The 24,981-nt window shown below is 51.5% G+C and overlaps 2 protein-coding genes across 6 annotated transcripts in view; both read left to right on the top strand.

Moving 5' to 3' along the window:
* LOC105068784 (myosin-6) overlaps positions 1 to 19,142 on the top strand; it is a 59,568-nt gene extending 40,426 nt beyond the window's left edge. For 2 of the 5 annotated variants that reach the window (XM_074365749.1, XM_074365748.1), the window contains 10 exons: positions 12,914 to 13,147; positions 13,313 to 13,816; positions 13,908 to 14,011; positions 16,039 to 16,193; positions 16,848 to 17,013; positions 17,188 to 17,333; positions 17,497 to 17,602; positions 17,765 to 18,036; positions 18,267 to 18,378; positions 18,516 to 19,142. In XM_074365749.1, the coding sequence (XP_074221850.1) occupies positions 12,914 to 13,147; positions 13,313 to 13,816; positions 13,908 to 14,011; positions 16,039 to 16,193; positions 16,848 to 17,013; positions 17,188 to 17,333; positions 17,497 to 17,602; positions 17,765 to 18,036; positions 18,267 to 18,378; positions 18,516 to 18,804 (2,088 nt within the window). In that variant the 3' untranslated portion in view covers positions 18,805 to 19,142. Of the gene's footprint in view, positions 1 to 12,913; positions 13,148 to 13,312; positions 13,817 to 13,907; positions 14,012 to 16,038; positions 16,194 to 16,847; positions 17,014 to 17,187; positions 17,334 to 17,496; positions 17,603 to 17,764; positions 18,037 to 18,266; positions 18,379 to 18,515 lie in introns of those variants that run through there. The other 3 variants (XM_074365750.1, XM_074365751.1, XM_074365752.1) reach the window with 3 other exon arrangements.
* Positions 35 to 9,961, top strand: EFS (embryonal Fyn-associated substrate). The gene is made up of 6 exons (XM_010954727.3): positions 35 to 1,787; positions 5,511 to 5,789; positions 6,067 to 6,207; positions 6,327 to 7,049; positions 7,431 to 7,520; positions 8,738 to 9,961. The coding sequence occupies exons 1-6, from the start codon at positions 1,770 to 1,772 to the stop codon at positions 9,170 to 9,172; spliced, it is 1,686 nt and encodes a 561-aa protein (XP_010953029.2). The 5' UTR covers positions 35 to 1,769; the 3' UTR covers positions 9,173 to 9,961.
* Positions 19,143 to 24,981: the final 5,839 nt, after the last annotated feature.

Raw genomic sequence — 24,981 nt, forward strand, 5'->3', positions numbered from 1 at the left:
AGAGGCGGAACAGCCGGCCAGCCCGCCCGCAGCTCCGGGACCAGGAGCTTAGGCTTCAGGTTCTCTCGTCAGAGCCAGAATCCGTGTCCGGGCCAGACCCCCGGCCTGCTCCGCGCTGGAACGGCGCGGCTAGCCCTGCCACCCCTGCAGAAGCCACGCCAAGGGAATGGAGAGATTCCGCTGAGGACCCCAGCAAGGCGGAAGGAGCACGCTCCCGCCTGCTGGAGAGCCAGATGTGGGGCTAATGAAAGGGAGGCAGAGAGGCGCGGGGCTGGCGGGCGAGAGCGCGGGCGTGACGGGGAGAGGAAGGCTCCCAGGAAGGAGCGGAACAGGCCACCTGGAGGCCCGCCGCGACGTCGGGCAGGAGCAGGCGCTGGGGAGAAGGGCCGGGAGGGGGCGTGCAGTTTGGCCCGAGGGTCCAGAGCTGAAACTCAACACCCGCCTTTGGAGGGATCGTCCTCCTTTCTCCTCCGCCCCCTCCCTTTTCCCCTCCCTCCTTTCTCTTAATCTCCGGGACGGAGCCCCGCGCCGGAGCGGAGAGGGCCCGAGGGGAGGAGAAAGGAGCTGCTCTGAGAGGGCGCCGGGAGCCCGGGAAGGGGAGGGAAGGGGAGCCGGGAGCGGGAGGTGAGCCTGAAGGCCACGCGCCACCCCCGGAGCCTTCTCAGCCCTCTCAGTGTCCCCCCAACGCCACCTCCAGGCGAGTCCTCAGGACCCTGGCGCCTGCTCTCCTTCGCCTTCTCTTTGCTCCTTCTTTTGCTTTGTGCTCTTTCTCTCGGTTCCCAGAGACACCCGGGTTGTCCTGAGCCCTGGGGTGCGCGGAGGCGCCCCGCCAGGGGTGCGTGTGAGCGGGGCGGCGGGGCCGGGGGCCAGGGGACCGAGGGTGGGTGCTGGAGCGCCGGCCCTGAGGGCTGGATCCGGGCGCGTGGGAAAGGCCGTCCCGCCCCTTCGAGCCGAGCCCGCGTGCGGTTGGCGTCGCGGCGCCCCTAGACTGCCGGGCGCGAGCGAGTGTGAGTGCGTGGGAACCTGCCTCCCCGCCGGGGCCGCGAGCGTCTGAGCAGAAAGCGGCCACTCGGGCCACCCAGCCCAGCGGCCGCGCTCTCCAAGGCCTTTGGCGCCACCCTGGCCTCCGTTCGCCAACTCCGGCGAGTTTAAAGAGGACGAACGTCCCAGTTCTCTGTACCCACCCCACCCCGCCCCCTCTCGCAACGGGGCCGCCACAGAGTCCTGGGCGCCCCCACCTCGGCCCCCGGGAGCACCGCTCTCTGGCGCGGCCCTCGGGTGGGGAGGGTTGGCCCCTAAACTCGCTCGTCCAGCCCAACCGCCCAGGTGGCTTCTCCCTGCCCTCGGGGCCGTCCTGAGCGGCCCGGAGAGGCGTCGAACAGAGCCCCAGTTCCCGCCTCCTCACCCGCCTCTGCCCTGTAAGGGAGCTTTGGGCCCATGTGGACCCGGGGTGCCACTTCGGCCTAGGGCAGGCAGCTCCGGGGGCCTGGCCCACCCGGCGGCCCCCGGGAGGCCACGGGGACAGTGCAGAGCGCGCGCCCTTGGATGAGGTCCCGCAGCGACGCCCCGGCCCGCCTCGCTCCTCCTCCTGCCCGGCCAAGCTGCCTCCCATTTGGGGAGTCTTGTGGGTTTTCTTTCTCCTCCTCCAACCTCCGCGGAGGCCACGACTCAGGCGCCGCAGCCGGGGGCCGCCTCCATGGTGCGGGGCAGGCGCTGAAGTCAGCGAAACAGAGCCTGGCCTGGAGCTGGCCGCGCGGGAGGCCAAGGCCATGGCCATAGCCACTTCGGTGAGTCCACCAGAGAGAGGAGGCTGCGGGGCAGAGACCTCCGCAGCCCATCCTGCACTCCTGTCACTTATTTCTGCCTACTCTTTGTCTCGCTCCGTGGTCCCTTGCTTCTCCAAGAGGCCGTGTCCCCCTCCTCTCACTTTTGTTTCTCTTTCTCCCTCTCCTCACCCCTGGTCCCCTCTGGGTCTGGCTTCCCCCTTCTCCCCTCCCCCTCCCCATTCTCCTCTCTTTCTTTCTAGAGGCTGCCCCTGGAAGGAGGGGAGGGGGCAAGTGTAGCCTGAGTCCTATCTGCTCTTTCATGGGCGGGAACAGATGGCCACTGGTAGTTGGCAGGGACTTGTGATTGGGAGGCTAGTAAAAGGTTGGGAGGGGGCTGAAAGAACGGAGGTGGCTCCAGGAAAATGGGAGAGGCCAAGGGGCCCTAGGAGAGGCCCTTGTCTAGAGGAAGGATGGAAGAAAGGGGGGAAATAGCGCAAAAGAGGGAGATCAGTCAGAGAGCAAGAGAAAATAGAGGGAGGAGGGGAGATGATGTCAGCCAGCCTCTGGCCACTTTCCTGGGATTGGGGACAAAGGGAGGAGACAGCTGGCATGAGGGGACAGTGGGAGGAGGCCTCCCAGAGAGCATGTGGCCCACTGCCACCCTCCTTTAAGGCAGCCACTCCCTCACAAGTCAGCTGGGCCCCTGAAGAGGGGGTAGAGCTGGGGTGGCCACACCCACCATCAATCAGTCTATCAGCAACTCTGGCCTGGGTTCTAGAAATTGCAAGGCCCAGAGGTTTTGGTCCCATTGGACAGAATTCAAACCTGACACAGGGAGGAGCTCTCCACAGCTCCACCCCTGCTTTCTGTCCTGCACTCCTTACAGTCTGAATTTAAGCAACTCTGTCCCCTTTCCACCCTTCCCTAGGCCCTAGGATTGCCAGGGAAAGCGATACTGTCACCTGCTTCCTGGCTGTCTCTGCATGGGCACTCTGAAAAGGAGGATTGTGAGGCTGGGAGGAAAAGCCTGACTCCTGACATCTCCCACATCCCTCGAGGATGAGTTAGATTTTCACTCTTTCTTAAACTAAACTCCTATTAGTTCCTCAATCTGTATGATGATGAGAAGGCCCTGTGAAGTCAACTTCCTTTAGAGGTGGAAGAGGGGAGGTCCTGAACATAGTGAGGTATCTGACATGACGCTGGCTCAGGATGCTGGTCAGCTATGTAGTCCCAGGAGGTAGATCTTTCTTTTTGCCTGGAGAGGGGCAGAGATTTATGCTTATGATACTTATAGGATCCTAACAACAGCTAATTTTTTTTGAGCATTTACTGGCTCCGTGCTGGCCCTAAGCTTTGTCCTGGTTGTTTGACGCATTATCTCACCCAGTCCTCATAATAACCCTGTGAGGCCAATACTGTTATTATCTGAAAGTGGATACTTGCATATGGATATGGAATTCTACAAAGGAGGGAACTGAGTATCAGAGAGGCTAAACAAACTGCCCAGTCACTCAGCTTGAAAGGGGCAGAGCCAGGACTCAAACCCAGGTCTGTCTGCTTCAGAACCATGCTCTTAACCCCCTGACTAGATCCAAAACACCAATTTCTAATTTCTAATTAGAAAGAAAAGTGTTGTGGAATCTTAAAAAAAAAAAAAGACAAACGAACTTATTTACAAAACAGACTCACAGACATAGAAAACAAACTTACTGTTACTGGGGGGAAAGGTGGTGGGAAGGGATGAATTGGGAGTTTGAGATTTGCAGATACTAACTAATACATATAAAATAGATAAACAACAAATTCATATTGTATAGCACAGGGAACTATATTCAATATCTAATAGTAACTTATGGTGAGAAAGAATATGAAAACAAATACATGTATGTTCATGTATGACTGAAACATTATGCTGCACACCAGAAACTGACACAACATTGTAGACTGACTGTACTTCAACAATATATGAATACAAAGAAAAAAAAGAAAAGAAAGAAAAGTGCCAAGCTAACCAGGAATTTGTGTCATCTGGCTAGTGTGTTTGCTTTCTGAGGGATGACATCCTTTAGAAGCCAAAATTTCAGAAAAGGGTTTGATGAGTTTGGACTCAGGCAGGAGAAGTCAGTTTATTGTTAAAATCACCCAGCCAAGAGGAGCATGCACTCATGCTGGCTGAGCAGGCCACCCTTCCCCCAGGACTTTGTGGCCAAATGCAGCCTGCCAGAGATCTTTAGCTTGAGAGGTTTCACTGAATTAGGCAGCCCATGTGGATTACCTGCTCAGTAATGCCTAACTACCTGCTTCCCACCACCAGTGGGTAAGCCACCACTGCCCAGGATCCTGCCAGCAGGTTCGAGTCACTTAACAAACAGAGCTCAAACGGAATACATTTTGCTATTATGAGTGGGTTAATCTTGATTCTACCAAAGGACATTGTGGAACAGGAGCCCAGTGAAAAGTGACTAGCAAAGGGAAATTGGGCATCGTGAAGACTTCCCATGAGCTTGAGTCATTTTTGAGTCATGGCTTCTCTTGACTTAACTACTGTTACTTATATAAGAAGAACAAAGTAGATCCTAATGTTTGTGGTTGTGGAGAGGCAGCAGAGGAGTGAGTGAGAGTATAGGCCCTGGAATCACATAGCCTGGGGTTCAAATCACACTCCGTCAGCTGTACCCAGCTGTGTGTCATTGGGCAAAGTACTAACCTCTCTGTTCCAACTTTCCTTCCAAATGGGGAGAATGATGGTTCCTTCCTCACAAGGATATTGTGAGGTTTAAATGAGATGAGACAATTAGTGCAAACACGAGCATAGTGTCTGGATATACAGTTTGCACTTGGTGTTTGTAATTTACCTGAGCATGTAGGAAGAAGCTTCAATGTCCCCACCAGACAGCACTGGAAACAGGCTGATAAATGTTTGCTCTTGGTTGGTCCACCAGCCCCGAGCATGTACACTTTTCTCCATGGTAACCTCAGCCTCTTCTGGTAGAACCTATTTTGCTCAGACTGAGAACAAAACAATTGCTTTGGTTTCTGTTTTCTTCCTTAATTTATGCTGAGACTCAGTCTGGGCTGGGTTTCTCCCAGTCTCTCAGTGAGGGGTCTCTGCAGTTGCTCAAGCTAACCTGCTTATGGGGGATGCTGACTGGGGCAGGGAAGGCAAGAGATTCTATAGGAAATCTTTGCAGCACTTCTTGAATAATTCTTTCAACATGTTTATGGAGGAATGATTCCAGATCAGGCCTATTGCAGGGGCTTGGAATATAGCAGTCCTTTTTCTCACAGGCTGATAGTACAAGGGGAGAAATCAGTGATAAAAAAGTAAGTAGGCAAATCATACAAAGTTTTGTGAAGGAAACAATGGGCAGAGACAGACAGAGTGGGGCGGGGAGAAGAGTGAAGAAAAGACCTCTTTAAGAAGGAGATGTTTTGAGAGAACTGAAGGATGAAAAAGGACCAGTTCAGATGAAGAGTCAGGGGAAGAGGGTTCTGGGTAAAGGAAGTGCAAAGGCCCTGAGGTAGGAATGAGTTTGTCTAGATCAAGGAATAGAAAAGAAGAGGGAGAGTGCAGGGGTTGAAGCTGGAGATGAGGCAGGGCCTAGTCAGGAAGAGCTGAGTCAGGAGGTCAGATTTTTAGCTTGAGGGAACCGGGGAGCTCTAAAGTGTTTTGAGCAGGCAGGTGACATGACCTGATCTGTGTGTGAAGACCCCTCTCCTCACTTCCACCTCACCCACCAGGCCCAGCTGGCCCGGGCACTCTACGACAACACTGCTGAGTCCCCCCAGGAGCTGTCCTTTCGCCGAGGGGATGTTCTACGGGTACTGCAGAGGGAAGGTGCTGACGGGCTGGACGGCTGGTGCCTCTGCTCCCTGCATGGCCAGCAGGGCATTGTGCCCGCCAACAGAGTGAAGCTCCTTCCTGCTGGCCCAGCACCTAAACCTGGCCTCTCCCAGGTGCCCTCAGCCCAGCCTGGCTTACCACTTCCAGCCCCAGAGCAAGGCAACGAGGACCAGGAGGTGAGAGTTGGAGCTCCCCCAACCCCACGTCAGGACAGCCCCGTTCCCCTCCACCAGTGCCTGCAGGTGGGGCAGGAAGAGCCCTGGGACCACAGCTCTGCACTGGCTCTGTGCTGTATGAAGCCTGTCTGCCAAGCCTTTCTGGGCTGTCTCCCCATCAGCACAGGGAGGGGTTTGGAAGATGTCTAAACTCCTCCCAGTTACACATTATCTGATACCTTGGTCCCTACTCCCCCACCCCACCCCTCAAACCCACCTGCCTGTCTTGATCCCTCAGGTGTATGTGGTGCCACCCCCAGCTCGGCCCTGTCCTACCTCGGGACCCCCAGCAGGACCCTGTCCGCCCTCCCCTGATAACATCTACAAGGTCCCCAGAGGCAGTGGGACTCAACTGGCTGCCCCTGGAGATGCCTTGGAGGTGAGGGCTAGAGGTTCATGTGTATGTTGGGCAGGGAACAGATGGCTTTCCTGTGTAGGGGTGGCAGAGATGGGCAGCCAGTTGCTGAGCCTGTGAGTAACCAACTGCTTCCTCTCCAGGTCTATGATGTGCCCCCCACTGCCCTCCGAGTTCCTTCTGATGGCCCCTATGACTCCCCCGCATCCTTTGCCCGCCCTCTGGCCCAGGTAGCCCCACAGCCCCCTGGAGAGGATGAAGCTCCCTACGACGTGCCTCTGGCCCTGAAACCACCATCTGAGTTGGACCCGGATCTGGAGTGGGAGGGGGGCCGGGAGCCAGGCCCCCCCCTCTATGCTGCTCCCTCCAACCTGAAACGAGCATCAGCCCTGCTCAACCTGTACGAAGCACCCGAGGAACTGCTGGCAGATGGGGAAGGCGGGGGCACGGACGAGGGCATCTACGACGTTCCCCTGCTGGGGCCAGAGACACCCCCTTCTCCAGAGCCCCTGGGAGCCTCGGCCTCCAATGACCTGGACACCCTGGCCCTGCTTCTGACCAGAAGCCCCCCACCCCCACACAGGCCCCGGTTGCCCTCAGCTGAAAGCCTGTCCCGCCGCCCTCTGCCTGCCCTGCCTGTCCCAGAGGCCCCTAGCCCTTCTCTGGCTCCCTCTCCTGCTCCAGGCCGGAGGGGCAGCATCCAGGACAGGCCTCTGCCCCCACCCCCACCCCGCCTGCCGAGCTATGGGATCCCCAAGGTTGAGGGGGATCCAGACGGCAGGGAGGTGGAGGACCATCCAGCAGGTCACCACAATGAGTACGAAGGCATCCCAATGGCTGAGGAGTACGACTATGTCCACCTGAAGGTGAGCTCGCCTCCAGCCGCCACCAGAAATGCCTCCAGGAGAACCAGGGGGGAGAAGCCAGGAGGCCTGAAGCCCAGGCTCAGACCGTCCCTTCCTCCCTTCCCTTCTTCCCCTCAGCTGGCCCCACATCTCCTGGACTAGGACCCAGTACTTGGTCACACCACTTGTATCATTGCTACATTCCTCCCCCTAAACCCAGCCTGGGGTCGCTGAACTCTCTGACCTGCCACCAGAGCTCTCCCAGACCTGGAGTCAAGGGGCTGTTACACTGATGGCAGGAGAGGCTTTGGGAAGGAAGCAGGAATGGGAAAGAACAGGAAGGCCACGAAGGCCACCTCGCCCTCCCTTCCTCCAAACTGAGACGTTCATCCCCTCCTGCAGGGCGTGGACAAAGCTCAGGGACCCAGGCCCCCGGATAAGGCCTCCCCAGGGGATCCTGACCTGCTGGAGAGGGGGCCGCCGGAGCCACAGGTAACCCTGTGTAGGGGGTGCTGGGGGAGGGGGCCTGGGGCAGGAGGAGCAGGAACTTGGAAGGAGGGGTATTCTTAACTGAACCATCAGGGGAAATCGATTAGGATCGGGGTAAGAGTGCAATGAAACCCAGCAGCTGGAGTTGGGAGGGGTTAGAAATCAGGAAGGAGCTGGAACTTAGAAAAGGATATCAGGAATTCAGAAAGAGGGGAAAGAATGTGTTGGAGAGAAGTCAGAAAACCAAGCAGTCAGGAGCAGAGTTTCTGGGCTGCAGGTCTGGGCTGGGCCAGGCGACTTCTGAGACTCCTTTCAACTGTGAATTCCTGGGCTCCTAAGAGACCCAGCTCCTAATCTTGGCTCCACCACTAAGAAGCCAGGAGCTCTGAAGTCGCCTGTTAATCTCTCTGGGCCTCAAGAAAGTGAGATGGTCTCCTCGGCTCAGTCTAGAATGGTCCTAGTCACAACAGCCACCATTTGTCAGGTATTTTCCAAGTGCCAGACCCTGTGCTCAAACGTCACACACGTCAGCACTGATCATAGCCATGGTCAGCTCTCATACGGGGCTTACAGCCGGCAATGCTCTGTTCTCAGCCCTTTCCATACATGGTGCCAACTTATCCTCACTGCAGCCTTAGGTGACAAGAACTGCACTAGCCAGTGTGGTAGCCCCAAGCCACATGCGGCTACTAATCCCTCCAAATGTGACTGGTCCAAACTGAAATGTGCTATAAATATAAAATGCACACCAGATTTTGCAGACTTTGTATGAAAAACAATCTCAATCATTTTCATATTGATTACAATGTTGAAATTGCAACATTTTTGATATATGGAGTCAGAAAATCTAGACCAATTTCTTTGTACTTTTTGTAACATGAGTACTAGAAAGTTTGAGATTACATGTGTGGCTCGCATTCTGTTCACATTGGACAGCCCTGTACTAGAGTATCCATTTTAGAGATAAGAAAACAACGAAGTTCAGAGACTTGTTTGAGTTTGTTTGAATCCAGATTTATCTGACATCAACTCTGGACACTTCCCTGTCACTTGCTGTGAGAATCCAAATTGTCTGATGGGCAGAGGTAAGATCTCAAAGGATTGCACTCAGAGAGAAAAGTAGGAATGAGGCACAAAGGGAGGGAAGGAGAAAGGAAACGAGAGCAAAAATGGCATTAATGAGAGCGGTCCCACTGACCACTCACTGCTCTTGCCCTCAGGAGGCCCTGTCCCCAGGGGAACCACTGGTTCTGCCTGCCGGAGATCTCCAGCTCCTGCACTTCTATGCCGGGCAATGCCAGAGCCACTACTCAGCGCTGCAGGCAGCCGTGGCAGCCCTGATGTCCAGCACCCGGGCCAACCAGCCTCCACGCCTCTTTGTGCCCCACGGCAAGCAGGTGGTGGTGGCCGCTCACCGCCTCGTGTTCATTGGGGACACCCTGGGCCGGCTGGCAGCCTCCACCCCTCTGCGAGCACAGGTCGGGGCTGCGGGCACCGTGCTGGGCCAGGCATTGCGGGCCACCGTGCTGGCCATCAAGGGGGCTGCACTGGGCTACCCATCGGGCTCTGCGGCTCAAGAGATGTCACAGTGTGTGGCAGAGCTGGCAGGGCGGGCCCTGCAATTCACCACCCTGCTCACCAGCCTGGCCCCTTGAGCCCCTTGGTCCTGCTCTGCCCTCCCCTGCCTACCAGAGCCCCCTCCAGGCCTGGGGCCACCCTAGTTTTAGGAACTAGGAGAGGCGGAGGCATCTTTCCCCGTTCCCACCCATTCCAGTCATCTCAGCCTCTCACAGAGGCTCCTCCCCCTATCCCGCAGCTTTTTGTACGAGCCATTTTGTATAAGTTATTTATATTTAATATTATTCCCTGCTTTGTCAGGAACAGGTGCCTCCTCTGGGGCAGGGAGGAACTGGACTCTCCTCCTCCCTCAGCCTGGGGTGGAGGTTCTTGGGCGCCACATGGCCACCTGCTTTCAAAAGCTTGGCCCCACAGAGAACCAGATGGCTGAAACCTGGGGCCACCCGGAGCCCCTTTCTCATCCTGTGTCTTGGCTCTCAGACATCAGTGCCTCACTGTTAGCTGAGAGCAAGGGCGGGACATTGGTGCCTCCCCACAGGGGGAGAGAGTCTTTCCTCCCTCTGGAGAGACTGGGCTTCAGGCACTCAATAAACCAGCTGTCTGGTTCCCTGACTTTGCTTCTTGGGACCCTGTGGGGCAGGCCTGGTACCCTTGTCCAAACTGATGGGACAAACACTGTGAGCAGGCTGCCTTTAGAGTTTGAGGGGAAATTTTGCTGTTTCTTCAACAACCGTTCATCTCGTGGGTTCTCAGCTCCCATGATATGCCCAGCAAAAATCTGAAGGTACACTGTTGGGTGGGAAAGGGGGCTGGATATAAATAAGTCAGCTAAAGTAAGTAAATAAAAAAAAGAAACCTGGCACAGAGTTGACAGTTTGAAAGTTGCTGGTAATGGAAAAAAACAGGATGATGGATGTGCCGAGACCCTGAGGATGTGCGAACCAAGAAGAGTCTGAGAAGTCACATTCCAGGGAGGCAGACCCTGACTACAGACCAAGCCCTCTCCTCCAAGACCTCATTGTCAGGTGCTGTGATTAGAGAAATGCACATGTGGAGAGGTTGGCCACGGGAGCCTTGATGGTGCCATGCTGAAGAGGTCACCCCAACTGTCTTCAGCTTGGTGCCATAAGACAGCTCCGGTCAACTGGAGAGAACTGCTGGTCTGGGCACCCTCTCCCTTAGGTTAACCTAAGAAAGTCTAGCCCCTTAAACTCCCCTTTCCTGCTGACCATTTATCTGGACATACCATCATTTAGAGGAGCTGAGGGTGTTGGAAGTCCAGAGTCCTCAGGGCTTGGTGAACTTGATGAGCAGTGTGGTTCCTCTAGCCATTTCCACAAGGGAAGACGTCTAAGCCACAGATCCATTGCTTCAGTTCCGCTTTCCCAAGATACTTCCCTGGCACAGCGACTGGCACAGTGGAGGCACCTCCAAATTCAATCACAGTCTTAGTCCCTTGGCCTGCCCCCATGCATTTGCCTGGAGGCCACTTCACTCTCCAAAGGGAACTCATTTCCTGATTCTGGGGCCACCAAAATTCACTGAAGACTGGTAATAGGGACCATCCTCCATCATTTTCTAGGAAGAATTTTAAAAGATCAGCCTGGAATTAGAGGCAGAGGTCTCAGTGCAAGTCTCCATGTATCTGCGTCTGCAGGTAAACCCTGTCAGTCCCTCTGAGTCCTAGTTTCATCTTTAATATGAGGATAAGGATGAGCATAATGATCTCCCAGGGTTGTTGTGAGGCCCTAAAACAAGATAATGCATGTGAACAGCCCAGCACCATTCAAAGGGATGATAATTCCAGGACAGATACAAGGACACAAACAAATCCCCAAGGAATGTTGGCTGTGACAGCACCAAAGTAAATCCTGAAGAGATGGTGAAATGAGTTGGGGGAGGAAAAGTAGGGGGAGGCTACTTATTGCATCAGAAGAGTTTCCCACATTTGGAAAATTTCTGAATAGAGGAGACAAAGTAGAAGTGTGGTTCAGTGGCAAGAAGAGAGAATGCATTACCTAGCTGAGACTGCCAGGACACTCCTTTCCGGCCTTTATCTGAGATTAAAGAATAAAGTACCTATTAGGTATCGAATCTCTTAGAGAAGTGCATCTCTAACTTAAATGTACATACGCCTGAGGATTGAGCTAAAATGCAGACTCTCTGCATTTCTAATAAGCGCCCAGGTGATGTGGGTGCTGCTGGTTTGTAAATCACATTTTGAGTAGCAATTCAAGGAGTTAGGGAAGGTTTCTCTGAGACAAATATGCTTGAGCTGACAGCTGAAGGATGAGGAGGACTTGACTAAGGAGGAAGAGAAGCCTTCTAGGCATAAAGCAAGGGCCCTGTGGCCCTGGAAAAAACTGAAAGAATATGAGTGTGGCTGGAGTGCAGAGAGTTTAGGGAGAGAAGTGAGGTGGAGCTGCAGAGAGCATGGGACCACATATGAGGTGTCTAGGATATTAGCATTTACCATGATGGTGGGAAGACATTGAAGGCTGCTAAGTACAAAAGGGACATACACAGATCTGCATTTTGAAAAGATCACTGCTTCTGCACTATGAATAACAGATGAGGGAAAGAGATGGATACAAAGCAGATGCAGATCACTGGTTAAGAGTTAGGCTAAAGCAGTCCGTACAACAGGTAGCTTGACTAGTGGTGGTAGAGATGGAGAGAAGCAGAATATCTGAGAACTATATAGGAAGTAAAATGGACAGGACATTATAAAGGATTTGACATGGAGGTAAAGAAGAGGGTGCTCTAAGGGCTGTAGCCTGAGCATCTGGCCACAATTGGATGACAAGGGTGCCATTCACTGAGGAAAGAAGCATTAGAAGACAAGCAGGTTACAAGGGAAGACCATGAGTTTGGTTTTGTACATATTGAGTTTGAGGTCCCTGTGAGTCATCCAAGGTAAGAGGTCAAATAAGAGATGGCTTCATAGATCTGGGACTCAGAAGAGAGGTGGGAGCTGGAGATGTAAACCTGGGAATCAGGTTTGTATTGGTTCATACTGTTCATACTGAGCATGATTGCAGCCATGGGCACAGGTGAGATCCTGAGGTAGAACAGAGATCAGAAGAGGGCCTAGGATCAAGCCTCTGAAGATCGCAGACACTGAACGATGGCGAAAAGGAAGAGGATGAGCCCGTGATGGAGAAAAAGGGAGCAAGAGAAAAAACCAGGGAGAGTGTGGGACTTAGCAGCCAAGGAAGAAAGTGTTTCGAGGAAGGGGTGGTCAACAGTGCCAAATGCTGTTGAGAAATGATGGAGACTCAGCCAGGGTAGGAGTGATGAAACAAGAAAAGTGGTCTTCTAGAGGACTAAAGCTAAGGCTGAATGCAACGCCCAACCCAGTCCACCATATGGATGCCCTATAGCGTAATTTCCAGTATATCCACCCATCTCCCCAGTAAGTACTCCAAGGTGGGTCTTGTCCATACTGTTATCCCCAAAGCCTAGCACAAGGCCAGTCACACAGCAGACACATTTTATTGATGAATGAGTGGATGGATGGATGGATGGATGGATGGATGGATGATTGGATGGGTGAATGGTGAGGAGGAAGAATTGGAAGCAAAGGAAGAATTGCTGGCCTCTGCCTGGGATCTACTATCCTTAAGCATTTTTTTCCTCTCTACTGCAATGGCCTGCAGACCCAGGGAACAGAGACTGAGCCCCATCCTCTCCCTCCCCTGGGCCCTGGCCCCCCTTTCTCTCTCTGACGAAGAGTCTGGACCGAAGGTTCTGCTGACGTGGGAAGGGGAGGAGAGTCTGGAGGAAGGGGAGGGGAAAGCAGCGCATAGATCGCAGAGACGAAGGAGGCGCCCGCGGCTGCAGAGCTGCAGAGCGGGGTCTCTCTGGCTTCTGTGTCCGGGCACCGGGCGCGCCACTGGGCCAGAGGACAGCGCATCCTTTCGGTGTGGGCCCGCAGGGCCCCTGCGGTCGGCAAGCTGGCTCCCCGGGTGGCCACCGGGACCCCCGAGCCCAATGGCGGGGGCGGCAGCAAAATCGACAGCACTGTAGAGATCACCCCCAGCCCCAATGGAGTAAGTGTCCGGGCCCTGGGGGCTACGCCATCATCTCCCCGCACCTCCGCCAAGCGCCTGGCATTTTCCTCCCGCGCATTCCCCGCCGCCTTCCTCCCGATCGCGCTCTTCCCTTACTCTGCGGTTTTCTCCGCTTAACCCTTCTTCTGCCCCCACCCTCCACAGCAGGTCGGGACCCTTGGAGATGCGGTGCCCACGGAACAGCTGCAGGGTGAGCGGGAGCGCGAACGCGAGCGGGAGGGGGAGGGCGACGCGGGCGGCGACGGGATGGGCAGCAGCCTGTCGCTGGCCGTGCCCCCCGGCCCCCTCAGCTTCGAGGCGCTGCTCGCCCAAGTGGGGGCGCTGGGCGGCGGCCAGCAGCTGCAGCTCGGCCTCTGCTGCCTGCCCGTGCTCTTCGTGGCCCTGGGCTTGGCCTCGGACCCCATCTTCACGCTGGCGCCCCCGCTGCATTGCCACTACGGGGCCTTCCCCCCCAACACTTCTGGCTGGGAGCAGACCCCCAACGCCAGCGGCGTCAGCGCGGCCTTAGCAGCCAGCGCCGCCAGCCGCGTCGTCGCCACCAGTACGGACCCCTCGTGCAGCGGCTTCGCCCCGCCAGACTTCAACCACTGCCTCAAGGACTGGGACTATAATGGCCTGCCCGTGCTCACCACCAACGCCATCGGCCAGGTGAGCAGAACAGTGGGCCACGGGTCTGGGGGCGGGCCGAGAGCGACCAACGAGGGGCCTCACACTCTTTCCATCCCTCTCACGTCCCCAGTGGGATCTGGTGTGTGACCTGGGCTGGCAGGTGATCCTGGAGCAGATCCTCTTCATCTTGGGCTTTGCTTCTGGCTACCTGTTCCTGGGCTACCCAGCCGACAGGTGAGGGCTGGCGAGTAGAGAGGAGGGGGTGCTAGGGAAGCTAGCGGAGGCAGCTAGCCTTCGCAAGAGGCTGAAGAGGATTCGGTGGACTCTGCAGCGTTCTCTGGATTTCTTCTGTTCAGTGATACGCAGCCCCATCCCTGTCTCAACTTCACCCCTCATCAAGAAATACTCTTTCCAGACCTCTTTAACACAACAGAATATCTTTTCCACCACTCCCAATCCCTGTATCCATGGATCAGTGGCCTCATCTCCAAAGACAGTAGCCCCATCCCTGCTGACCAAAAACCCTATATCCACATATCAAAAGTCCTAGCTCCTCCTCTATTGTCCCTATCACCACTAACCACCTCCCTCACCATCTTCATATATTAAGATTCATCCCTGCTAAGGGCCCTATCCACATGGACTATTAGCTCCATCTCAGTAGCCTCATTCCTAAAGATCATTGTTAATTTCTAAATATCAATAGCCCCATTCCCACTGACCAATAGTTCAACTCTACAAACAAGTGACTACCCTCATGGGGGTCAATATTTCAACTCCCATGGATTAGTGACTACAATAGCACACTACCCCCAAGATTAACAGCCCCATCCTCATGGATCTTCAGTGCTCTCAGATCAAAAGCCCTATTTCCAAGAATCAGTGGCCTCATCTCAAAGACAAACAGCCCATCCCCACTAGCCAATAGCTCTTCCCGGGGATCAAAACTTCCATCTCCTCTGATTCTAGACATCATCACCACTAACCAGGTGCTCCACCTCCACTGATCTACCATCCCATCCAAATGGTTTTACAGTTCAACTTCCAGGGATTGAAGGCAACACAACATTCAATAATCCAGTTCCCTAAAGTCAATACCTCTTCTCACTTCCCAACAGTCACACAACCCTGAGGGCAAATGATCCTAAACCCACAGGTCAATAGCCTATCTGTCATGTATTAGTGGCCTCATTCCCACACACCAGTAGCATCATTCCTGTAGAATAACAGCCTCATCCCCAAAGACCCATAATTCTCCTAAATTTAGTAGCCTTAGCTTCATTAACCAATAAGCTGTGCCCCATGAAAACATGGCCCCAGCCTATTGGGTCAGTAGCTTCACTCTCATGGATCAGTGCCCCTTTCCCAATGCCCAGTGACCCCAGTCTACTCCCCATAGATCAGTGGTCTTATTCCCCCCTAAATCAATAGCCTGACCTCCAAGGATCAGTTACCCTGTCCTCACTGACTCATAGCCAGTGACCAACATCATTGGCCAATAATCTCATCTCCTCTGGTCTGTGACCCCACTCTTACCGATTATCTCTATGGATTAATAGATTCATCCCTATTGGCCAATAATCCCATCCATATGGACTGAGATCCCTACCCCATGAATCAATGGCTCCATCCTCAAAGATCAGCTGTCCAATCTTCAAAGATCAGTGCTCATCCCCACTGATGAATAGTACTGCCCCATGGATTAATAGCTCCATTCCCATGGATGAGTGGCTCCATTTTCTGGTCAGCAGCCCCATCCCCATTGACCATCCCTATGGATTCATAGACCCATGCCTCAATCCCATGGAACAATGGCTTTAACCCCCAAAATCTACTCAGTCCCCTAAGATCAAGAGCTCCATCTTTACTGACCAATACTATCTCCATGGACAAGTGGCCAATGGCATACCTCCATAGATCAATAGCTCAAACCCCTTATACTGCCCTCATCTCCTCTGATCACTCTGAGCAAGACAAGCTCTGTTCCCACTGACCAATAGGTCTATCCCCAAGGACCAATGGTCCCAAGTGCCCTAAACAATATCCCATCCCCTCTGATTGGTCTCACTTCCATGGAGAAATGCCCTCATCTCTGACCAACAGCCCCACCTAAGAGTCTATGGTCCCACCCCAACAGAACCATAGCCATGCCCCTGTGCCCAGTAGCCAACCCATGGTCCCCATCCTTTCCTATTTTCTCTAGCCTCAGCATCTCCTCCCCCAGGGAGTCTGGGTGACCAGAGGCCCTCCCTGCTTTCCAGGTTTGGTCGTCGTGGGATCGTGCTGCTGACCTTGGGGCTGGTGGGCCCCTGTGGAGTAGGAGGGGCTGCTGCAGGCTCCTCCACAGGTGTCATGGCCCTCCGATTCCTCCTGGGCTTTCTGCTTGCTGGCGTTGACCTTGGTGTCTACCTGATGCGTAAGTGGTACCCTCCCAGAACTCCTTCCCTTGGGGCTCATGCCCACCTGTCTGTATCATCAGGCCATTAACACTGCTCCCTAGGATCCCCGCAGTCCCTTTTTCAGCCCCAGATTTCAGCTGTTCAAAATCTCAGCTGTCTTTCTGCCCAGGCCTTTGAAGGATCCAGGGGTCTTGCTTCTCTCCACACCCCTCTCCCACCACGATCTTTAAGGCCCCTCTTGCCCTAGACTTACTGCTGTTAAGGAATGAGTCTTATTTTTAAAATGACAAAAAAAAAAAAAAAAAAAAAAAAACATAAATAAGCCTAGCTACCACCTCCTCAAGAAAATGAAATCCTGAGTAACTGTATGACCTTGAACAAGGGTTGGTATGAAGGCCAAGTAAGAGGTCTGATGTGAAAGAGCCTGTAAACTGGGAATGCTGACCACCTACCAGGGACTCTGACCCTCGAGCCCTCCCGGGTTTGTAGGAGAGGAGAGAGGAATGAACAATCTCTCCACTCTTTGCCTTAGAGGTTAGTCTGTGGGAGGCGATGGCTGCAGCCTCCACTCAGAGAGTCTGACCTCGCTCTCTGTCCTCTTCCCTCCCTCTCTCCTCTCCCACGCCTTCTTCTTCCCTGGCCTCTCCTCCCTGTCCCTGCTGTATCTCCAGGCCTGGAGCTGTGCGACCCAACCCAGAGGCTTCGGGTGGCCCTGGCAGGGGAACTGGTGGGGGTGGGGGGACACTTCCTGTTCCTGGGCCTGGCCCTAGTCTCTAAGGACTGGCGATTTCTGCAGCGAATGATCACGGCTCCCTGCATCCTCTTCCTGTTTTATGGGTCAGTATCACCCTCCACCTGTTGTCTGGCCATTCCCATCTCTACCTCTAGTCTGGCTCCAGCCACAGCCCCCTATCCAAGCCTACCCCAGCCCCAGCCCCTCAGAGGTGGGAGTACCCCAGTCCTGGGTCAGGAGATGGAGGCCTCACAGTGCACCCCACTTCCCACCCCTAGCTGGCCTGGTCTGTTTCTGGAGTCCGCACGGTGGCTGATAGTGAAGCGACAGATTGAGGAGGCCCAGTCTGTGCTGAGGATCCTGGCTGAGCGGAACCGGCCCCATGGGCAGATGCTGGGAGAAGAGGCCCAGGAGGCCCTGCAGGGTAAGAAATAGGGTCCCGACAGGTGAGATACCTCACGTGCACACATGAGGGTGCCCTCTGTTGTAGCTATGCCACCTTCTCCCAGGGTCTTCACCACCCATGTGGGAAGACCCTGGGTCTTCAGCTGTTCCTTCTAACAGACAGCTCCTCTCTCTCTCCCAAGACCTGGAGAACACCTGCCCTCTCCCTGCAACATCCTCCTTTTCCTTCGCTTCCCTCCTCAACTACCGCAACATCTGGAAAAATCTGCTTATCCTGGGCTTCACCAAGTGAGCCTGGGTGTCTGAGCCAAGGGCCAGGCCAGTAGCTGGGATAGGGGCTGGTTGGTGGGGGGTAGAACCTGAGGACCCCTGCAGTGGGCAGCCAGGGCTGTAGAAAGCTGCAGATGGGGATTCAGACACTCTTCTTTGTTTCCCCGCCCTGTATGACAGCTTTATTGCCCACGCTATTCGCCACTGCTACCAGCCCGTAGGAGGAGGAGGGAGCCCATCGGATTTCTACCTGTGCTCCCTGCTGGCCAGCGGCACAGCGGCCCTAGCCTGCGTCTTCCTGGGGGTCACCGTGGACCGATTTGGCCGCCGGGGCATCCTGCTTCTCTCGATGACCCTCACTGGCATTGCGTCCCTGGTCCTGCTGGGCCTGTGGGATTGTGAGCATCCTCCCTTCCCCACAGTGCGGGCTCAGCAAAGGAAAGCCAGCAGAGGTGCCTCAGACAGGCTCAGACGCTGTTTCTGTCACAGGCCTCCCAAGTCAATATCACACCCTGCCCAGATCCACAATCCTCCCCCTTGGCCGCACAATCCTGTCTGTTCCCCCAACTGATTAGTGAATGCACAGAACCCACCTGGCTAGGGATCAGAGGGGATGATGGCAGCGACTAGGCCAAGCATGATCTCCCCACCTCCATTCACATATTCCCTCTTGGTCCTCCAGATTTGAACGAGGCCGCCATCACCACCTTTTCTGTCCTTGGCCTCTTCTCCTCCCAAGCTGCTGGCATCCTCAGCACCCTCCTTGCTGCCGAAGTCATCCCTACCACTGTCCGGTGAGAGCAGGGGTGCTGCCAGGGGAGTCTCCAGGCCTCCAGCTGGCGACAGAACCCGAGGGAGGCAGGAGGCTGCCAGTGAAGGGTTGGGGTGAGGCTCACAGCTATAGGCTCAGTGCCTCATCCATCTCTCCCAGGGGCCGAGGTCTGGGCCTGATCATGGCACTGGGGGCGCTTGGAGGGCTGAGTGGCCCAGCCCAGCGCCTTCACATGGGCCATGGAGCCTTCCTACAGCACGTGGTGCTGGCGGCCTGTGCCCTCCTCTGCATCCTCAGCATCATGCTTCTGCCGGAGACCAAGCGCAAGCTCCTGCCCGAGGTGCTCCGGGATGGGGAGCTGTGCCGCCGGCCTTCCCTGCTGCGGCAGCCACCCCCCAACCGCTGTGACCACGTCCCGCTGCTCGCCACCCCCAACCCTGCCCTCTGAGTGGCCTCTGAGCACCTGGCAGGAGGCTAGCCCATATAGAAAGGTGGCACAAGGCCCTGGCAAGGAGATTGGGAGGACCGAGGGAGGAAGGCAGGGCTGCCCAGAAGGCTCAGAGGCACCTCATGCCAGCATCAAAGAGGGCTGCCCCACCCCCATCTCCTCCCTGCTGCTTTGTGTTCACTTCCTTGGCAAGAGTCAGGGACAGGGAGAGAGCTCCACGCTGTTACCACTAGGTCTGGGCTTCATCCTGTGCCCAAAGACATCCTCCCAGACCTCATTCTTTCTTGCTCTATCATTCTGTTTCAATAAAGACATTTTGAATACATGAGCATACCATAGCCTGGACTTCCCTCCCTTCTGTTGTCCTTCTGGCTGTCTCCTGAGGGAAGGTTTCTCTCAGTGGAATCAAACCAGTAACAATCTCCCTCCCCCTCCCTGTGCCCTGCCTCCCTCCCCACTTCTCATCTCCACCCCAGCATTAACTTACAGACAACTACCACCCCTTACTGACTGCTTGCTATGCTGCTAGGACCGGGCTAGGCACTTTACAAACTTCATTGAATCATTTAATCCTTACCACACTGCAAGGTAGGTGTTTGGATCAATTAAAGTTTTTTCTTTCTGCAAGCAATAATAACTGACTGTAATGAACTTAAACAAAAAGGGAACTTATTAGAGGGATTTGATGGGCAGGTTGTGGTGGGGAGCTCACAGAATAGAAGGAAAAGCATAACTAGTCACAAAAGGTCAGGAACCAGAGAGGGCAAGAGAGCAATCCACTGGCTAGCTTGGGTATCATGCCACCCCCACCCCCATTACAGACAACTGGGGAGGGGAGAGCGACACCGGAGCGCTGCTGGCGGAAGTAGGACTGGATGTCGTAAAGGTGAAAACTATGGATGCCCATTACAGCATTCTTTTACAAATGACTAAACTGATGCTCAGAGAGACTCAGTCACCTGCCCGAGATTACAAAGTTAATGAGTGACAGAGCTGGGGTATGATTACATCTGGAGGTGAAATGCTCTGTGGATGCATACTGTGGCCACCTTCTCAACTCTTCCAGTCTTTGCCCACTACCCTTGGAAGCAAGGAGCAAGTCTTCAGGTCACCTAGGAGGTGACAGTAGGAGACTAGGCCCTCCACCTCAGTGCCAGGGCCTGCCTTTCAGGCTAGCTCTGGCCTGGCTTTACTGTTTTGGCCAAATCTCTTAACTTCCAGCTTTCAAGGGTTGCCATGAGGTTAAACAAGATAATATATTGTTTAAGTATCTCTTAAATTACCCCACTAGATGGTAATCTCCTTAAGGACAGGAACTTTGTCTAACTCAATTTTGAAATACCAAAGCCTGACACGATAGATGTTCAAAAAGTCATCACTATTTGTTAATCCTTTTGGCAAATGTTTCCCGTGCCTGATTTATAGACCAGTACCATCCTGGATATTTAGGGCATGGGCCATCCTTCAAGGAGTTTAAAATCCATCTAACACTGGGAATATTAATGGGGAGGGAGATGTCAGTGGTCTGGAGCATCAAAAAGCTGCCTCCTGAAGGAGGTGAGACTCAGGGAGGCAGAAGGACCTCAGGCAGGGCTCAGGAGACAGGTACAGTGCTCTCAACTCAAAGGATATAGGGAGGGGGGTGGGTATAGCTCAGTGGTAGAGTGCATGCTTAGCATGCATGAGGTCCTGGGTTCAATCCCCATACCTCCATGAAAAAATAAATAAACCTAATTACCTCCCCAGCAACCAAAAAAGAAAAAAGTAAAAAGAACAAAGGATATAGGGAGAGCAAAGGCCTGGAGATAGGAAAGGGGGAGGTGGTCCTAGAGAGAGGGGTTCTTAGGGAAACCAAGTCCCGAGGCCAGCTTCTTTCAGAGAAAGGAGGCCCATTACCCACAGATTCTTGCAGTACCAGTGTTCCCATCTCCTTCCCCTCTGCCAGTCCATGTCCAAGGCCCAAAGCTCTATGAACTAAGCCATGCTCCTAGGCTCTCAATAAATAATCATGTTACTGGAGGACTCATAAGAATCTTTTTCATTTAATCTCCTCAGCCTCTTGAAATAGGCATTATTAGTTTTATCATATTCAACTACTGAGGAAATGGAAATGAGGGAACTGAAGGAACTGCCATTAAGAGGCACAGCCAGGACTCAAACCCGGGCCTTCTGGCTGCTCTTTCTACTCCACCACAGTTCCTTCACAGTTAGACATTCTGCATCACACATTCTGTAGATCAGTGTCTGTAAGGGTTTGAACTGACTCCAATGTCGACTTTTTAGCTTTAGATTGCCAGTGATTAAAACAAGAGATTCTGTAAGAACCAACAGGATGGTAAACAAAAAAGCCCTTGGGCTTTTTGGAAGAACCTATGTAAAACCAAGGAATTACTTACATGCAAATGGCACTGTCCAAAGCACTCCGTGGGGAACGGTGTCAAGAGACATTTCAATGAACCCATTCTTCGCACATCACTGGATAAAGGTCCAGGGAAGGAAAATAAAAACACTCAGAAAGCTAGAGCATCTCCTGTAGGAGGGTAGGGGAAAGAGACCAAGCTTCTCTGACTTCAACCGAACACATTAAAGGCTAAAAGAATGGGAGCATTTGAGAAGTATCAACAAAGCACAGGGAGAATACAGTCTTCATCCCCAAGCAACTCACGGTCCAGGTGGAAAAGGTCAGTGTGTGTAGCTACAACTAGCATCTTGGCCACTGCTCCAAAATTCACCAACCACATGACCTCACTGGATCCTCATCAATAACCCCTTGAAAAATGGTTATTATTTTTTAGGCTTTTACAGATGGGGAGACTGAAGTTTGGGGACGTAACTTATGAGTTGACTGGTAATTAGAATAGTCAGATCTTGAGAACTGAGAGCCTGCAATCTTCTTACTGCATACCAGATAGATTCCAAACATCATGAAGGAAAGTATTACTTATCCTGTAATATTAAGTTTAGAAAGTACCCCAGGAACTTGGAGATCATTTTCAGGCAAACGAGGAAAAGTCTTCTTTCCTTGGAGAGGTTGTACTGATGAAACATGAATTGTTTTTAGAAATGTTTTAGTTGGATTCACAACTAAGAACCATAATGGATTATTGAGGGGAAAATTAAAAGGATATATGGGGTACACATCTAACCTTAAAAAGTTACATGAAGTGACGTGAAAGCCACTCCCGTTCCTCACTGTCAACCTAGCCTGGCTACCATGCAGCCAATTTTTACTGATCATCCACTACTGTCTGGTGCTGCCTCAGGTCTGGGGGCATGTTCCTGGCCTGCAGAAGCTCAGAACACTGAGAGGTAAATAATTACAATCCTATATGGCAAATGCAGAGAAATGTACAAAGTGCTGAGGCAGCTCTGAGGAGGGCAGGGTATACTCTATTGGAGGCAGTCAAGGAAAGCTGCTCAGATATTTGGATTGGATCTTACAGGAAAAGTCTTGAGTTTGCCAGGTACAGAAAGGAAGAATAAACAGTGCAAAGCTTAGAGACACGACAGAACATGGTGTGCACGGGGAACAGCAAGTGCTTGTCCTAAACATCCATGGAATAAAGGGCACCTATGAAACCCACAGCTAACATCATATTTATCATGAAAGACATTTCTCCTAAGATCAGGAACAAGACAAAGATGTCTGCACTCGCCACTTTTATTCAGCATTGTACTGGAGGTTCTAGCCAGGGAAATGAGGCAAGAAAATGAAACACAGGCATACCATGGAGGCACTGCAAGCTCGGTTCCAGATCACTGCATTAAAGCAAGTTACACAAATTTTTTGGTTTCCCAGAGCATATAAAATTTATGTTCACATGGTACTGTAGTCTATTAAGCGTGCCATACCGTTCTATCTAAAAAACAATGTACATACCTTAATTTAAAAAGTTATTGCTACAAAATGCTAATCATCATCTGAGCTTCAGTGTGAATTGTAATCTTTTTGCTGGTGGAGGGTTTGAAATATTGTGAGAATTACCAAAATGTGACACAGAGACATGATACCAATGGTCTTATTCAATGCAGGGTTGCCACAAGCGTTCAATTTGTTAAAAATACAGTATCTGCAAAGTGCAATAAAGCAAAGCCCAATAAAACAAGATATGCCTATAAAAAGCACCAAGAATAGAAAGGGCAATGTAAAACTCTGTATTTGCAGGTGATGTGATCTTATATAGAAAGAATCCTAAGGAATCCACAAAAAAAACTACTAGAACTAAACAAACAAGTTCAGCAAAGTTAGTAAACTTACAACTGAACTTCGAGGATACAAGGTCAACATACAAAATCAACTGTATTTCTATACAACTGCAATGAACAATCTGAAAGGGAAATTAAGGCAAGAATTCCATTTAAAATAGCAAAACGCTAAATACTTAGGAATAACTTTAATAAAAGAAGTGCAAGTCTTGTACACTGAACACTACAAAACATGTTTAAAGAAATTCAAGAAAACCTAAATAAATGGAAAGACATACTGTGTTCAGGGACTGAAAGACTTAATATTAAGATGCAGTCCTCTCCAAATTGATCCACAGATTCAAGGTAATCCCTGTTAAAATCTTAGCTATCTTTTTTTGCAGAAACTGACAAGCTGATTCTGACAGAGAATTCAAGCATTTCTAAAAAATTATATATTGTTTGGATTTATTTTTTTTAATGGAGGTACTGGGGATTGAACCCACTCTACCTCTGAACTATACCCACCCCTGCCTTAAAATTAATATAAAAATGTCAAAGACTCAGAATAGCAAAACAATCTTGAAAAAGAGCAAAACTGAAGGACTTATACTTCCCACTTTCAAAACTTATAAAACTACAGTAATGAAGACAGTGTGTTACCGGCATAAGGACATACAGATCAATGGAATAGAATTGAGAGTCCTGGAATAAACCCACACATTTACAGTCAATTGATTTTCAACAAGGGTGCCAAGATCATTCAATGGGGGAAAGAATAGCCTTTTTAACAAATGGTGCTGGGACAAATGCATTATTTGCATGCAGAAGAATGAAATTGGACCTCTATCTCACATCATACACAAAAATTAATTCAAAATGGATCAAAGACTTAAAATAAGAGCAAAAACTATAAACCTCTTAGGAGAAACACAGGCATAAATCTTTGTGACTTTTGTTCTTCAAAGAATACTATCAAGAAAGTGAAAAAACAACCCATTTTCACAAAACACAAAACAACCCACGAAATACATACAATAATACAAATACAAATATATTTGTATATCATATATACCTGACAAAGGTCTAGTATCCAGAATATATCAAGAACCCTTACAACTCAACAAAAAACACACATGACCCAATTTTAAAATAGGCAAAGGATCTGAATGACATTGCTTCAGAGGAAATATACAAAGGGCCAGTAAGCACATGAATATATGCCCAAGAGAAATGAAAAAGTAGTCACTCAAAAACTTGTACACTGATGTTCACAGTAGCACTATTTCTAATAGTCAAAAAATGGGAACATCCCAAATACCCACCAACTGCTGAATGGATAAACAAAATGTGGTGTATGTATACAGATGACCCTTGAACTCAAGGGTTAGGAGTGCTAACCCTTCACATAGTTCAAAATCCACAAGAACTTTACAGTCCACCCTGTGTTGTGATTCTGCATCTGTGGGTTCAGCCTACCATGGACCACGTAGTACGTATTTACTGAAAAAAAAACCATGTTTAAGTAGGCCCACGTAGTTCAAACCTGTGTTGTTCAAGGGTCAACTGTATAATGAAGTATTTTATTATTCAGCTATAAAAAGGAATGGAATATCAATAGATGCTACAACATGAATGAATCTTGAAAACATTATGCTAAGTGAAAGAAGTCAGACACAAAAAGCCACATATTGTATGATCCCATTTATATGAAATACCCAGAAAGGACATATTCATACATACATAAAGTAAATTAGTGGTTGCTAGGGACTGGGAGGACGGGAAAACTGGGAACAGTTGCTAATGGGAACAGGGATTCTGTTTGTTGAAAATGAAAATGCTCTAAAGTTAGGTAATGCTGATGATTACTATATATGTATGTACACAATATGTATGTATAAATAATACTCACTATAAATGTATCTACTAAATACCAATGAATTGTACACGAAAAGGCAAATTTTATAATTACACACTTAAAAGACAAACTGT

The sequence above is a fragment of the Camelus bactrianus genome, chromosome 6 (assembly GCF_048773025.1).
Source record: "Camelus bactrianus isolate YW-2024 breed Bactrian camel chromosome 6, ASM4877302v1, whole genome shotgun sequence".
NCBI classification, from domain to species: Eukaryota; Metazoa; Chordata; class Mammalia; order Artiodactyla; family Camelidae; genus Camelus; species Camelus bactrianus.